The 14,673-nt window shown below is 56.2% G+C and overlaps 3 protein-coding genes across 3 annotated transcripts; 2 read left to right on the forward strand and 1 right to left on the reverse strand.

Moving 5' to 3' along the window:
• Positions 1–262: 262 nt before the first annotated feature.
• B0T15DRAFT_23298 (uncharacterized protein) lies at positions 263–3,128 on the forward strand. The gene is made up of 7 exons (XM_062862968.1): positions 263–764; positions 837–870; positions 974–1,165; positions 1,234–1,288; positions 1,366–1,599; positions 1,671–2,411; positions 2,471–3,128. Exons 1-7 carry the CDS (start codon positions 646–648, stop codon positions 2,674–2,676), a joined length of 1,581 nt encoding a protein of 526 aa, XP_062725858.1. The 5' UTR covers positions 263–645; the 3' UTR covers positions 2,677–3,128.
• A 1,493-nt stretch (positions 3,129–4,621) lies between these two features.
• Positions 4,622–8,754, reverse strand: B0T15DRAFT_506790 (uncharacterized protein; the record flags this gene model as incomplete). The annotated part of the gene is made up of 5 exons (XM_062867606.1): positions 4,622–5,086; positions 5,162–6,658; positions 6,721–6,987; positions 7,046–7,872; positions 7,935–8,754. The coding sequence occupies 5 exons, from the start codon at positions 8,752–8,754 to the stop codon at positions 4,622–4,624; spliced, it is 3,876 nt and encodes a 1,291-aa protein (XP_062725859.1).
• Positions 8,755–13,215: 4,461 nt separating this feature from the next.
• On the forward strand, positions 13,216–14,620 carry B0T15DRAFT_387945 (tRNA-dihydrouridine synthase-like protein; the record flags this gene model as incomplete). The annotated part of the gene is made up of 2 exons (XM_062864415.1): positions 13,216–13,426; positions 13,497–14,620. The coding sequence occupies 2 exons, from the start codon at positions 13,216–13,218 to the stop codon at positions 14,618–14,620; spliced, it is 1,335 nt and encodes a 444-aa protein (XP_062725860.1).
• Between the last annotated feature and the right edge of the window lie 53 nt (positions 14,621–14,673).

Raw genomic sequence — 14,673 nt, forward strand, 5'->3', positions numbered from 1 at the left:
TTGCGTGCAAGTACCCTCTCCCATTAGTCGCTTCAATACGTACATCATCGTGGGACCCTGGCCTGTTGATTCCGATTCCCCTTCCCTCTGCTTCCTGTACAATTCGGCATGTCATCACCATCTCTGGTCCTCACCCCACCAACCAAAAGGCGGACAAGTCGCGATCTTCAAGAGCAATGCCATGGCATAAGCGACGCTCCACCTGATGTTGTCGACTTGTCACTGACTCCCTAGACAGCTTTTTCCCGGTCCCAGATCCTCATAAGCATCTGCGCTCCCCATTCCTCGCCAGCTTGCCCTCACGACAGGCACCCGGCACGACGCATCTCCACCACAGGTCCCTTGAGAGTCCGCTCCCCGTCGCGCGCGCGCCCTACAGCTCCAAGGCGCCTCAACGACAGCCGGTCGGCGCAGCGATTCGATCAACACGGTGATAGGCGCAACGGACAGTTTTCTGTCCCCTGTTTCACCTTGATTGAACGTAGTGGGCTCGTTTGGTCAGGGAGGCTTATCTCTCAGACGGAAGAGCGTGGAGTTCTTGATAGCCCTTGGGTATCAACAAGAGTGTTCGGGTGTGAGAACTGGAGAAGGAGCCACTGCAGTCTCGGTCCAGAGACAGCACTCTACATCGAGGTGACCGTCTGGATGACGCAACTAATAGAGGCCATCTTTGGGGAGTTGGGAATCACCCAGTACCTCGATGCATTCATAGAACAGGGATTTGACACATGGGAGACCATCTTGGACATCACTGAGTCTGACCTGTACGTGGGGGCGATGCCTGTCCGAATGCCAGTTCTACTTGGGCCTTGCTGACGCGGAGTTATTCTCGGTAGCGACGCACTAGGGGTGAAACTCGGCCATCGACGGGTAGGTTTTACTTCCTGCTGTGCCATGCTCTGCGGCATTGGCAGCCTCCCAATCACCCAGCAACGCAAAGGGGTCCAGGTTTACTGACGACAATGCTCGGTAGAAATTGCAGAGACGCATCGCCAATTCCCGCGGAGTCGCGCCGGACGCATCCCTAGTATCACCGACACAGTCAACCGCCGAAGAGGTGAAGCCTCAGGATGTAGTCGTCAAGGCTGAACCAACAACAACGCTCGAGGTGCGAGAGACTGTAGGCGTCATCGTCACAAAGAGAAAATATCGGCGACATCCAAAGGTTGGTCCCCGAATGGTGCGCACCTGGGTGTCGTAAACGTCGATTGACGCTGATTCCACGGTGGCCAGCCCGACGACAATGCGCCTGAGCGACCTCCCTCGGCTTATGTGCTCTTCTCCAATAGTAAGCCGCAAAACCCCCCCTGACAGTTTTCCCTGTGACTCCTGTGAAGCGACTGCTGACTGGGTATGTCATTAAAGAAATGCGCGAAGAGCTCAAGGGCCGGAACCTAAGCTTCACTGAGATCGCAAAGCTTGTCGGTGAAAACTGGCAGAACCTGACTGCGGCCGAAAAGGAGCCGTTTGAGTCCCAGGCGCAAGCCATGAAGGATAAATTCTTGGCCGATTTTGCCGAGTACAAAAAGACGCCCGAGTTCAGGAAGTATCAAGTCTATCTTCAGGAGTTCAAGGCCAAGTATGGCTCTCCATCACAAGGTGTGTACATCGCATGTCTCGAGTCCACACCCACAACAACTAGCTTTTTAACATTTCGCCGGACCTTGCAGACAAGGATGCGTCAAAACGAGTTAGGCTCTCCGAGTCTGGGGGCCAAGGACGCGGCAGCCCTAACGCGACGCCAACAAGGAGCAGTAGGAGCGGCAGCGGGGCAGAAAGCCGCAGGACAAGCGAGCCGCCTCCCGGCAGACAGAGAGTCGACTCTGGCGTTTCCTCGAGCGAGTCGCAGCACACGGGTTCCCTACCCGCATCTGCGCCAATCGGCGCCGCAGACGAGCCTGTATTCTCACCCTGCGTAAGCGACTCATCAGGCCGCTCGCCAACCTTCAAACAAGAACCGGGGGATCAGACCGGGGATGAGCAGGCTCGAGATCAGACGGGCATGCATAGGCATCTCCCATCGCTTTCTGATGTGTTTGATGGGCGCGAATTGCCACTGGGGGGGAGGCCTTCGGCTGAAACCAGCAGGTTCCGTTTCCTGTCCACCAATGTTGCTGGCGGTCCTGGCCACTCAATGGCCCATGCCGGCCGCGATATGCGTCCGGCGCTCTCCCTGGACGGACAACCTTATGTCGGGAACTCGTCTACGCATCCGTCCTTTGGACAGCCTCGGGCGCCGGCTGACGGGGGGCCCTTGCCGATACACGCGCTACTGGCCTCCAGGCCAGAGCCCCCATTTTCTTCAAATCAGCTACCATACCCACATCACGGGACTCCGTACCACGTCGACCCGAAGCCTAGGCCAGTGCACCAGCCTCCGAATGGTGCCGCTGGCCTTCCAATGATCAATGGTACCTTACACTCTTCAAGAGTCAAAAACCTTGAAGCGTTGCTGACCCTCGTACCAAAGGCTATCACCATGTCACACCCTCACTCCCACAGCACCACGCCTCTGTGACCCCGGTCCATATCACCGCTGGGTTCTCCACACAGTCGCAACCGACAGCGTCAGCGTCTCCGGATCGGTCGCCTCAGCATGGAAAGCGAAACACAAATTTCGATGGGATGAGCGCCTTGCTAAAGGCAGGCGAGCTTGTCGATCGTCGCATGTATTGATGATGGGTATCCTCGAGGCGTCGCCGTTCGCCCTACCAAAATGGGTGGCGTTGCCCAACTTCCTCCCCGGAGGTTTCGCTCAACCATATACCCACTCGCTTGTGACTTGAGGTGTCACTTTTTTGCAATCTCTGTTCTATTCAACCCTATTTTTCTTTGCATAGTCAGGATACCCTTTGACCGTGTGGATTTCTGGTGGGGGATCCAACCTCCACAACTTACGTAGTATGTATAATATGCGAGTTAGACACAGGCGGGATGAGTATCCTTCCCTGCAGCTCAAAGCAAAGCAAGCCCGGCACTGTCGGGAAATGGAAGGCTTGTGCTCAAGGGTAGCCCAGGGGAAACTATAGGCATGTAACGGACATGATATGTTTCGCTGGGGCTGTCGACAAACTCGGGGTCCGGAAATATGAAGACAAATGAATCAAATCAATTCAGGACAATGGGCGGCGGCAGCAAACTCCACTGGTGCCACGAGATTCCACGACGTAGGACGGATTAACGGAGGCTGTCGAACTTTGGGCTTCTGAAGCATCTCCATACCTTACTTTCGGAGCCGAACCGAAAGACCTTGTTGATCGCACAACCAGGGGGTGATCCGGCCAAACCTCATCCGTCCCTCTACACGCGTACGCTTACTATCTTATGTAAGGTATCCAGTTGTGCTCTGTAGGTTGGTTGTCATGACCATGTATGTGATCGGGTTCTAGCCCTGAATTGCTTGCTTAGAACTGTGTAGATGAATGAATGCGGTCAGACCGAAGGCACGAAGCTAGACCCCTAGGACAAACCCGCGCAGTGTACCGTTCCTTGTCATCTTCCCTTCGCCCGGACTTCGAGAATCATTGGGGTCCCTGATGATGGTGATGAGTAGGCCGCAAGCAGTTCCATCGCAGAAACAGTCCATCATCGTTTCGTATAGTAGTACATGGACAGAACTTTGAGAATTAAGCACCACCAAACTACCTGGTAGTCAAGCCTCTCCCAGCTCCTTCATGTACCCATTCCGCATAAGGGAGCATGCCATCCACATGTGTTTTTGTGTGTCTCAATCTCATCTCCAGTATCCTTGACACTCAACTGCTCATCTAAGCTGATCACCGCTCCCGTTAATCAGACCAGAAGCAAACAGCGGGAGATTAAACCCCGAGAGAAAGCGCTTATCACCTCCAACTCATTCCGCTAGAGCTAGTGGAGTCCTAGCTGGCCCGTTCACACATCTCTTGGGGTCCTTATAAGTAGCTGACCAAGCCGAACCGGACCGGAACCGCGCTGGCTCCCTCCCAAAAGTGATCATGTTGTGCTGAGATTCAATGTTGCGCGCTATGCCTTGTTGGCTGCCGCGAGGCTGCGACAAATCCAGGCGGAGACGAGACGCAAAGAGAAGGAGCGAGTGAAATGGCGACGACGGATGGCACAAGCGGCGATTGTAGACCAGGAGGATGAAGAGAGACCCAGCATATTTCGGTAGTATTAAAGGAAACACGACGTTTCTAGAAACCAGGTGTAGGTATCACATGCAACGACAGTAATGAAAATAAAAATGTCAGAGCGAGACACACGATCATGGCCAGAGCGCGAGCGCGACGCTCCGCGAACGCGCCAAGAACAACGGAGACCGGAGAGCTGTCGACAAGAGGCCGTAAGAGAGAAAAACCAGTGTAGTAGCAAGAGCGCAACACCCCCCGGAAAACCCCCAACCCAAGAGAGAACCCACAGCCCCTTAAAGACCTAATCCAAGCAACCCACCCAGATAGATTGATTCCCGGCGCAAACCCAACAACATCAAAGCTTCAGACGAAGTAGGCAAGAGCATGACATGACATGACCACCGAAGGTATGTATGGTATCTCTCGTCCGATCATTTCAACTGCTATGAGCCCTTAGAAGCAGCTAAATTCGTGGGCAACCAAGGGGCGAAAGTGGCCCACGCTGTGGTCAGCTACAACGTGTCGACAGCGGGTTCGGAGAGGGCGGTACGTGCCCTGTTCATAGGGTCATCCTGGTCCGCCGTGACGATGGAGGGGCTGTCGAGCCCAGTGTTGATCCCTTCCGCAGCCGTGGCGGCACGCCCGGCGAGGGACGGCCGACTCGCGGCCAGCGCATGCGTCGCCGCAGTGAGCGCACTGTTATCGCGCCGACCACCGGTGGCGGCGTCGGCGGCGCGCGCGAGCTCCCGTTCTCGGTTCTTCTCGAGCAGCTGACCGCCGAGCGTGGCGCACTTGAGAATGGTCTGGATGAGATGGTTTTGCTGCAACGGCTTGGACAGGTACTCGTCCATTTGTGCCTGGATGCACTTTTCTCTGTCGCCCATCATTGCGTGCGCCGTCAGGGCGATGATGGGTGTGCGCTGGCTGCCGAGGCTGCGCTCGTACTCGCGGATCTTGCCCGTGGCCTCAAAACCGCCCTGTACAAACCCCATGTTAGTGACGAAGGCTTTCTCTCGACTGGTACGTGCTATCAATCAGGGCCCGGAGCTTACCATAATCGGCATCTGAACATCCATCAAGATAACGTCAAACTTCTTCCGCTTGACTGCCTCCACGGCCTCTTCGCCGTTTCCGACGACGGTGACGACGTGGTGGTACTTCTCCAGGATCTTGACGGCAAGCCTCTGGTTAACAGTGTTGTCCTCGGCCAGAAGTATCTCAAATGAGCGGGTGTTATCCGCCAGCGACGGCGTGGCCCGGTTCTCCAGAGCAGGCACCATTCCGTTGCCGAGGTCAATCAGCTGACACGGTGTGGTCATGTAAGACGTGATGCCGAGATCAAGGCACGACTTGAGGGACACGTGCACCACCGGCGCCAAGAGGACGATGGGGAGGTACTTGAAGTCGTCGACCGACCGCAGACGCCTGGCGTCCTCAATCGAGTCGACAATGATGACATCGTAAGGAGAGTTGCCTGGGATGCGTGCCTTCTCCATGGCCGGGTTCTTCTCGGTGTCGACGACGATCGGGACCAGCCCCAGGGCCTTGAGCATCTTGGCGATCTCGGGCCCGTGTCCGGTCCTTCCCTTGTCGATGAACAGCACCTGGTGGCCCTTGTAGGGGTTGAGCTGCTTCGAGATCGACGTGATGTCATCGGCGGCCAGCCGGACAACGCAGGTGAAATAGAACTTGCTGCCCTTGCCGTACTCGCTCTTGACCCAGACATCACCGCCCATGAGATTGACAAGCCTCTTGGAGATGGACAGACCCAGCCCAGTGCCGCCGAACTTGCGAGTCATGGACCCGTCGGCTTGCTGGAATGTGTCGAAGATCAAGTCGAGTTTATCCGCCGGAATTCCGATGCCGGTGTCGGCCACGATGAATTCAATGGCGTACTCGCCATTAGCGCACGGCACCTGGGACGCCTTCTGGATCGTAAGGCTGACCTCGCCGTGTTCCGTGAACTTGATGGCGTTGCCGACCAGGTTCAGGATAATCTGACGTAACCTAAACGAGTCGCCCACGACATAGTCCGGCACGGAACTGTCGACACGGTACGTGAGGTCCAGGAACTTCTCGTTCGCCTTGACTGCTAGGGTCTTAAGGGCGTTGAAAACGGTGCCCCGCAGGGTGTATGGGATCTCTTCGATGACCATCCTCCTCGCTTCGATCTTGGACAAATCAAGAATGTCGTCGATAATGGTCAGCAAGCTGTTGGCTAATGAGTTGACAATGTTGAGCATCTCTCTTTGGTACTGCGTCAAGTCCGTGTCTAGGGTAAGCTGAGTCATGCCGATGATACCGTTCATGGGCGTCCGGATCTCGTGCGACATGTTGGCGAGGAATTCGGATTTGGTCTTGTTAGCGAGTTCGGCCGCTTCTCTCGCTTGCGTGTTCCGTTGGATACTGTCCCTGAGGTTGTACACCATCTGGTTGATCTTCTTCTTGAGCTCATCCATCTCACCCGAAGCCTCGACCTCGACAAGCTTCGTGAAGTCGCCGTCTGTCGCTGCATTCGTAATGTCCCCGAATGCTCGCACTTGGGCAGTCTGTCAAGGCGGATCAGTCCAATCTGGTCATGCGAGTGCGAACGGGAGAGTGGGCGACTTACAAGGTTATTCGCCATCGTGTTGACGTCTGTGGTGATCTCTTTCCATCTACCTTTCAAGCCGGCCACATCGGCCTGGCCGCCCATGATGCCGTCGACACCGACGTCCTTGGCCACTCTTTGCACCTCGTTGCAGAAGATAGACAGCCGGTCAACCATGTTGTTGATGGTCTCTTTGAGGACGAGTATCTCGCCCTTGGCCTCGACGTCGATCTTGCGGGTCATGTCGCCGTTGGCAATGGCTTGCGTGACGGTCGAAATACCCCGGACCTAGGATTGCGTGAACTCGCGGGAACCTCGGTTTCCGAACAAAGGGTCATTTACATACCTGTGAGGTAAGGTTTCTTGCCATGGTGTTGACGTTCTCGGTGAGGTCCTTCCATTTGCCCTCGACATTGTCGACCTGGGCTTGGCCGCCGAGGGTACCGTCCGTTCCGACCTCCCTAGCCACCTTGCTGACTTCGAAGGCGAACGTCCCCAGGCGGTCCACCATGGTGTTGATGGTGTTCTTGAGATCCTGCATCTCGCCCTGCACCTCAACTCCAATCTTCTTGGTGAGGTCACCCTTCGCGACAGCGGTCGTCACCTTGGCGATTTCACGCACTTGCGTGGTCAGGTTCATGGCCATGCCGTTGACGTTCTCGGTGAGGTCTCTCCACGTGCCCTGCACATCGTGGACCGTGGCTTGGCCACCTAGCCTTCCCTCGGTTCCGACTTCTCTGGCAATCTTGGTGACTTCGCGGGCAAACTGTTGAAGCTGGTCCACCATGGAATTGATGGTCTTCTTCAGCTCGAAAATCTCGCCCCTGCACTCGGCCTGCACCTTCTGGGTGAGGTCGCCCTTGGCGACAGCAGTAGTAACCTTGATAATGTCTCGCACTTGGGTGGTCAGGTTGTTGGCCATGGCGTTGACGTTGACCGTCAGCTCATTCCACATGCCCTGTACCCCCTCGACATCGGCCTGGCCACCGAGCATGCCCTCGGTGCCGACATCTCTGGCTACGCGTGTGACTTCAGAGGCGAATGTCCGCAGCTGATCCACCATGGTATTGATGGTCTGCTGGAGTTGAAGAATCTCACCCTTGGCAGGGCGTTCGATCTTCTTGGTTAGATCACCATGAGCCACAGCCGTTGTCACGGATGCAATCTCGCGCACTGTTTTAAGCCAGAATTAGTTGGGCATGGTCCCCTCTGGATAGCTTTCTCATCATGCATACCTTGATCGGTCAGGTTCTGCGCCATGACGTTCACATTATCAGTCAGCTCCTTCCAGGTGCCGTCGACACCTTCAATCTGAGCCTGGCCGCCGAGGATGCCCTCGGTGCCGACTTCGCGGGCGACGCGGGACACTTCGCTGGAGAAGACCTGCAGCTGGTCCATCATGGTGTTGATGGTGCGTTTGAAGGTCGTGATTTCAGGGTCCATTTCGACGCTGTTCAGGCGAACCTTCTTGGAGAGATCACCGCGGGCCACAGCCGTGACAATTTCACCAATCTCACGCAACGCCTTTTGGAAGGCCTCGTTCGCTTTCTGGTGCTTCCACAACTCGCGCTCCAAGGTCGCCACGCGCTCTTGCTCAATGATGGCGAGAGCCTTCTCCTGAAGCTGCTTTTGCTGGAGCAGCTGCGCATTGACCCCATCTAGCTCCTGGCGTTGGTTGTCGAGGAGCTTCGACTGATCGTCGACGTGCTCCCGCAGGCCTTCCAGTGCCTCGTCGATGGGGAGTCCATTGCGCGGCAGGACAGCGGGGTACCTGATTCGAGGTCCCTTTCTGTCATCAGCGAAGATGGTGTCGGCTGTCTCGTTCGGCGTGTCGGGGAACACATTCGTCCTGGCCGAGTTCGCCCTGGCTTCGAGGTGGTGGACCCGGCGCACGAGGGCAGCAAGCTCCCGCTCGAGTTCTGTCTTTTCGGCAGTGTCGGGACCCGGGAGCTTGATACTTGGGGAATCACCGGAATGGACTGGCGGCGTTGTCGCGTCGACAGCGAGGGATTTGATGACGGCAGTGGCGGCTGCCAGCGAGGAGTTGCCGCTCATGGTTGCGGCGGGGGACGGCGTTCACGCCGCGCGGCCGAAGCGATACGGCAGCAAAACTGTCAAAGGATGCAGAAAACAGGCGGCCGAGAAAAAAGAGGATCGAGGTTCGCGTGTCGAATATGCGTCTTCATACGGAATTGTGATCTTGATCGGCTGACTCTGGATTGCTCGATGCAACGGCCTAACTTGGTTGTCGGGGAAGGGCAAGACAGACAGTGGCGGGATCTGTTGTGGGCGGTGGGTAGTAGGCGGTGGGCCGGGCGCTCGGCGGTGCAGCATGCAAAATCCCAAGGGGAAAGCCAAGCGAAAGGCCGAATTGCCCGTATCCGCGCCAGTTCTCCCAACGAAGCGGAGACGCGGCAGTGGTTGAGCTTTGTTCGCCCCCCTCGTCACCTCTGCCCGTGTTCTAGAAGGGGCGGGTGAAAGAAGAAGGCAGGAGACGGGGTTAAAAAGGAGTAGAACCAAATCCAGCACCTAGTACCACTGGACTAGAGCATAGCAAGAGGTTGCAGGGAGAGCGAGGAGGAAGAGAATTGGAGGGAGACACTGGGGGGAGGGCCGCTAAGTCGGGGAGGGATCATCGGTCCGCCCATTGGCTGCATTGCCATTCCCGTTTAGTGCTTAGCGGTGTCTAAAACCCAAAATTCGGGCAAGTCTGCCGTCCGACTCCTACGTGCATCTAGCGGGTCGTTGTGTCAGTCGCAACGTCAGGTCTCTGGGCCGGGCTTCAAGAGAAATCTTCAAGCATGGAAGTGCAGGTTTACAGGGACTTACTCGGATGCACTGTTGAAGAGTTTGAATGGACACGCTGTTTGCCGCGACCTGTCATGACTCGGGAACGGCGCTAGGACCCTGAGGTGACGGGAAGAGCGATTTGAAAATAACTTCAGCACTAGCTGTTTCACTCTACCTATCCCTAGGTAGGCTGCCTTTCCACCCAATTCCCGATAACTATCCAACGCAGATTACGGATCCAGGCCGTCCACATCCACGGGTATTGTTCCTTGGGTCCGGAAACCAGCGCTGGCAGACCTTCCATCACTAGCTTCCCCGCTCGAAGGCAACCGGCAGTCCCGCCTCGTCAATGTGTATTTTTATGGAGAGAGAGGATGCCTTCCATTGTCTTGCGCCCGATGCTGTGGCTTCTGTATTCACTGTAACTATAGTATGTAAAGCGGGGTTGGGAACTGGCGCCTTGCAATACATATATGTACAATACTCCCGGGCATACAGCTCGATGTGAGGGGGACGATCTGGCAAGGCACCTCATCCAATAATCGCTGCGGGGTTACATCAGAAAAGCAGCAAACCGGATGGGCTGCAGATACGGACACTGTTAAACTCCTCATCTGATGTCCTCAAGAGTGTCCTGCCAAAGCAGTGAGATCCGCCGGCTTTGCCGAAGGGTTGCAAGTGATGCAGTGTCCATGTATCGTACTGTGATACGCGATAAGTTTGGCGTATAGATCGTACCACCGTATGCAAGTATCCGAGCTTCTGTATTTGCTTGAATTGCTGTACACAGTACTAGTCGGGACCGCGTTCAAGGCCGCCAACAAGGAGCAGCCCGGGGCCGCTCCGAACGAAGGTGGAGGGAGAGTTTGGAAAACTTGGGCCTCTCTCCGCAGCCTTTCTGAGACATCCAATCGACGAAGTCCATTTCTGTCCCACGATGAGCCGATGTGGTTGCGGAGCCCCACCAGACCCATGTCGGCTCGTCGGCTAACAGCCACGCGACACACACTCGTTGAAGATTGGACGAGCAGTCTGTCGCACAGTACGAGTAGGCGTGCCAAGACACTCCTTTTACCGGTTTTCAACTTACCCATACGATTCCTTCGCCTCGTGTTTCTTTCAACGTAGTTTCTAGTGTAGGTATACGATACCGGTATAGTAGAAGATCAGATGAGTCGTCATTGTACACTCTGCTTTCATGGCATTGTTCCTTTCTCTGCTCGAGCCCGACACAGATCGACTGCCAAGCCATCTGCGTCACTACAATACATGTACAATCTAGGAGCCGACAGCGCCGCCGTGTGTCAGATTTTTATGGGATTTGTGCGGATCCGAGAATGAGAAGTCAGTTCTCAAGCTGAGCCAAGCAAAAGCCCAAACCTACTCGCCCCTCCTTTTTGCCTTGCCTCGGATCAGGCGCCAGCACAACACCTGTGCTGTACACTATGTACTCCACTCCACGCTTGATGGAGATGGGTCCCATAGGACCCTGAAAGAGCGGGTCAGGTGGCTCACGGCGATCTTCGCCTTGCTTTGGTCGAAAACATGGAGGATTGGCTCTTTGGAATGTTTGATGCTCTGATGAAAGGGCGATGAGCGACGGCCCGTGGCAGATACAGCTGGCCGGTCACCGCCTTATCTGTGAGGCAGCCAACCCGGGGGGAGCCGGGGATACAGATCACGTTTTCATCCCCGATGAGCCCTAACTACCTCAGGTATTGTACCTACCATGTAGGTATCCCAGCTGTGAGACCGTCTACCGGGAGGACCATCGGCGCTGTTGCCAAGACGGGCCGCCGGCACCGGGCAGTGGCAAACAGGGTTGACAGATTCCTTCCTCTTTAGGCATTCTGACGCCCCTTTCCGCCTTCGGAAAAGGAACATCTCCTTCCCTTAAACCTGGTTTCCATTCAGGTACCTCAGCTCCGAGCAATGAGGCAATACGAGGCCACCTACTACGTACCTACCTACGTACGTACAAGTATATGCTTATACGGACGAACCCGCAACGCGCGTACTGACATAAGCCTGTGCTCGCCGTACAGTGGAAATCTTTTCCCTTGGGACCGTTGCACATGGGTAACATTTCCATAGAAGGTCCAGCTGGGCTCGCTCCATCAAGCTGTACAAGTTGACAGAGTTGTGAAGATAATGATGTACCAGCTCTCAAAGACTCCCGGGTGACTTCGCCCTGACATCCTCTAGGACTAAGTATTAGACTTCTCCCACACGGACAGAACAAAGGTACCTTGAGGTCTTTACAGCAAGGGCGTCCCTTTTGCCGTCAGCTGTTGTATCGCCAAAAGGGGTAATATCAGGCAGCTATCATTAAGAAACTGGTGAGTCTCACAGACTGACTGACGGGCACGCTTCACCCGTCGAAGCTGCCTACATCCTATTCGGGCATGACCGCGCCCTGAGGTGATTTCAAAAAGCCCAGATTCATACAAGAGGATCATAGCACTTGACTTACGCCGTTGTTAGAAGCAACAGCGCGGTCCAACGACAGTTTAGGAGTTACTAGGTCCAAGTTCCCAGTCGGGAGAGGACAGTCAACGGAGGCAGTCAGGCTTGAGCCTGGGTCATCATAATATTCACAACCCGTACGCGATTCAGAGATGGATTCACATCACCTTGGAATTCCCGGAAATTCAAAGTTGCTTTAGAATAAGTTCACCCGGCGACGTCCGATTCTGCTAGACCAGGGCTCTTGTGACAGGGCAGATTAGATTTAGAGATATAAAATTGCTTCCGACAGGCGGCACAGGGTTCCATAGACTGATTCGTGCCGTCTGAGGCCGCTGCAGAAAGAGATGAGACCTCCACCCGTCGAATGGGTGTCGACGACTGTCGAGGGCTATTTCCAGCTTCTCATCAGATATGCCGATATCTGGGTCGCAATTTGCTAATGTCGTGTAGAGGACTAGTAGTCAGTATTAATTTATTAAAGGATGCCGCGCCCGAAGCTCAGGGAAGACGACGGATTCGGCTCAAAACATATCCCGCTGAGCTATAAAAGTTGATATCCATGGATGGCCTTTTGGGACTATCATAGCTGGTCCCGTGGAGCTATGGCATATGATTCCGCCTACATATAACCCCAGCCCTAGCACCCTAACAAACAGGCTCCTTTGCTCCCTCCCCTCCTATTCTTCTTTTCTACCTTTCTATTCTTTTCCTTCTTTTGTTACTCTCTCTTCTCTTCGTCCTCTCCTTCTTCTTCGTGTGCCTCCTCCTTCCCCACATTCATTCTTCCGTTCGACTCACTGTATCAACTTTGGGGTTGAAAGGCTTGGTGCACTGTGTATGGCCTTTTGAGACAATGTGGTAACAACCTTACCTGTGCACGAGTTGACTCCAATGGCTGTTCTTGACTTAAGGAGGAGAGCGCTTGCCCAAGAAACAGAGACAAGTTCCCCGTACCTAGTCGACGATCAGATCAGCTGTCGCAGTCCGATCGGTATGAAGAGGGTTCGCTGTAACGATCTCAGGGTTGTAGCTGAGGGAACCGGGAATGTGCGGCCGGCCAGCAGGTCTTTACCGTATGGATGCGTCTAGGACACTGTGCCCCGCTACAGCAGTACCCTTATCACCATTCTGATAAGCATCCCGTTTGGGAATAACTTTTGACTCGATACCCACCTCCAAGCTTCGTGCTTCCCACCCCGCGCTATGTTTCGTACCGCTCGTGCCGGTTATCTGCGCGGGATCCGACGTATTTGCAGCATGGCGACCGCTGAGGAGACAGCAGCCACGACCGCGACCACGAATGGCATTTCACCAACACCGTCGCCTGCGCCAACGGATCTCCCGCGTGTGCCCATCCCGCCCCGCGGCGTCGACTACCGCGGCAAGCTGGTTCTGGCGCCCATGGTGCGCTCGGGCGAGCTGCCCTCGCGCCTCCTCGCTCTCCATTACGGCGCCGATTTAGTATGGGGTTCGTTTTCAATCTCCCTTCCCCCGTCTCTCTCACAATCTCCGCTGAACTGACCAGCCCGCAAACGCAGGCCCTGAAACGATAGACCACGCCCTCATCGGCGCCACGCGGCGCGTCAACCCGCGCACGGGCATGATCGAATACACGCGGCAGCCGTCGCACTCGAACAGCCCGGCCTACGTCAACGCCAACGGCAACCCGGAATCGGTCATCTACCGGCTCGACCCGGTGCGCGAGAAGAACAAGCTGGTCTTCCAGCTGGGCACGTCCGACCCGGCGCGCGCGGTGGCCGCGGCGCGCTTCGTGGCGGCCGATGTGGCGGGCATCGACGTCAACGCGGGCTGCCCGAAGCCGTTCAGCGTGTCGGGCGGGATGGGCGCGGCGCTGCTGCGCACACCGGAGAAGCTGGCGGGGATCCTGGAGGCGCTGGCGCGCGAGATCGCGCCGCAGTTCCAGATCGGCATCAGCGTCAAGATCCGGCTGCTGGAGACGGCGGCCGAGACGGAGGCGCTCGTGTCGCGCCTGGTGCGCACGGGCATCACGGGTCTGACGGTGCACTGCCGCACCACCCCGATGCGCCCCCGCGAGCGGGCCATCCGCGGCCAGCTGGCCATGATCGCGCGTGTCTGCCGCGAGGCTGGCGTCGCGTGCCTCATGAACGGGGACGTGGAGTGCCGGGACCAGGCGGAGAAGCTCGTGAAGGAGTTCGGCACGGACGGGGCCATGATCGCGACCGCGGCGGAGAAGAACCCGAGCTGTTTCCGGACGGCGGAACAGGGCGGCCTGGCGAGCTGGCAGGAGACGGTGGAGAAGTATTTGCGGTTTGCGATGGAGGTGGAGAACAAGATGGGGAACACCAAGTACCTGCTGACGCAGATGGTTCCCGGGCGAGCGCCCGTGTACAAGCAGATGCACCCGTGCAAGTCGTACAGCGACCTCGTGCAGCTGTTTGGGCATGATGAGCTGAAGGAGATGGCCAGGGAGACGGATAGGGTGCTGGGGCTGGGCGAGTTCGAGGTGAAGCCGGAGCCGAAGCAGAAGCAGAAAAACAAGCAGAAACAGGGCGGTGGCGACCAGGAGGCGTCTAAGAAGAGGAAGTGGGAGGATGAGCAAGCGGAGGAGCAATCTGCGAAGAGGGTAGCGGAGATGCCCGAACCTGCGTCCGTCGCCGCGCCCGCTTCGGTTGCTGTGTAGCTCTAGCCATTTTCTTTCTTTTAGCGGCGTGTCGGTGTTGGTTAGGGTGGCGG

The sequence above is a fragment of the Chaetomium strumarium genome (assembly GCF_033439665.1).
Source record: "Chaetomium strumarium strain CBS 333.67 chromosome Unknown B0T15scaffold_1, whole genome shotgun sequence".
Taxonomy (NCBI): domain Eukaryota; kingdom Fungi; phylum Ascomycota; class Sordariomycetes; order Sordariales; family Chaetomiaceae; genus Chaetomium; species Chaetomium strumarium.

Bases quoted from the DNA above. Each gene is read 5' to 3' on its own strand.
- B0T15DRAFT_23298 (XM_062862968.1), top strand. From the start codon at position 646: ATGACGCAACTAATAGAGGCCATCTTTGGGGAGTTGGGAATCACCCAG. The intron at 765-836 runs GTACGTGGGGGC...TATTCTCGGTAG, and splicing joins GACATCACTGAGTCTGACCT to CGACGCACTAGGGGTGAAAC. The intron at 1,289-1,365 runs GTAAGCCGCAAA...ATGTCATTAAAG, and splicing joins TTATGTGCTCTTCTCCAATA to AAATGCGCGAAGAGCTCAAG.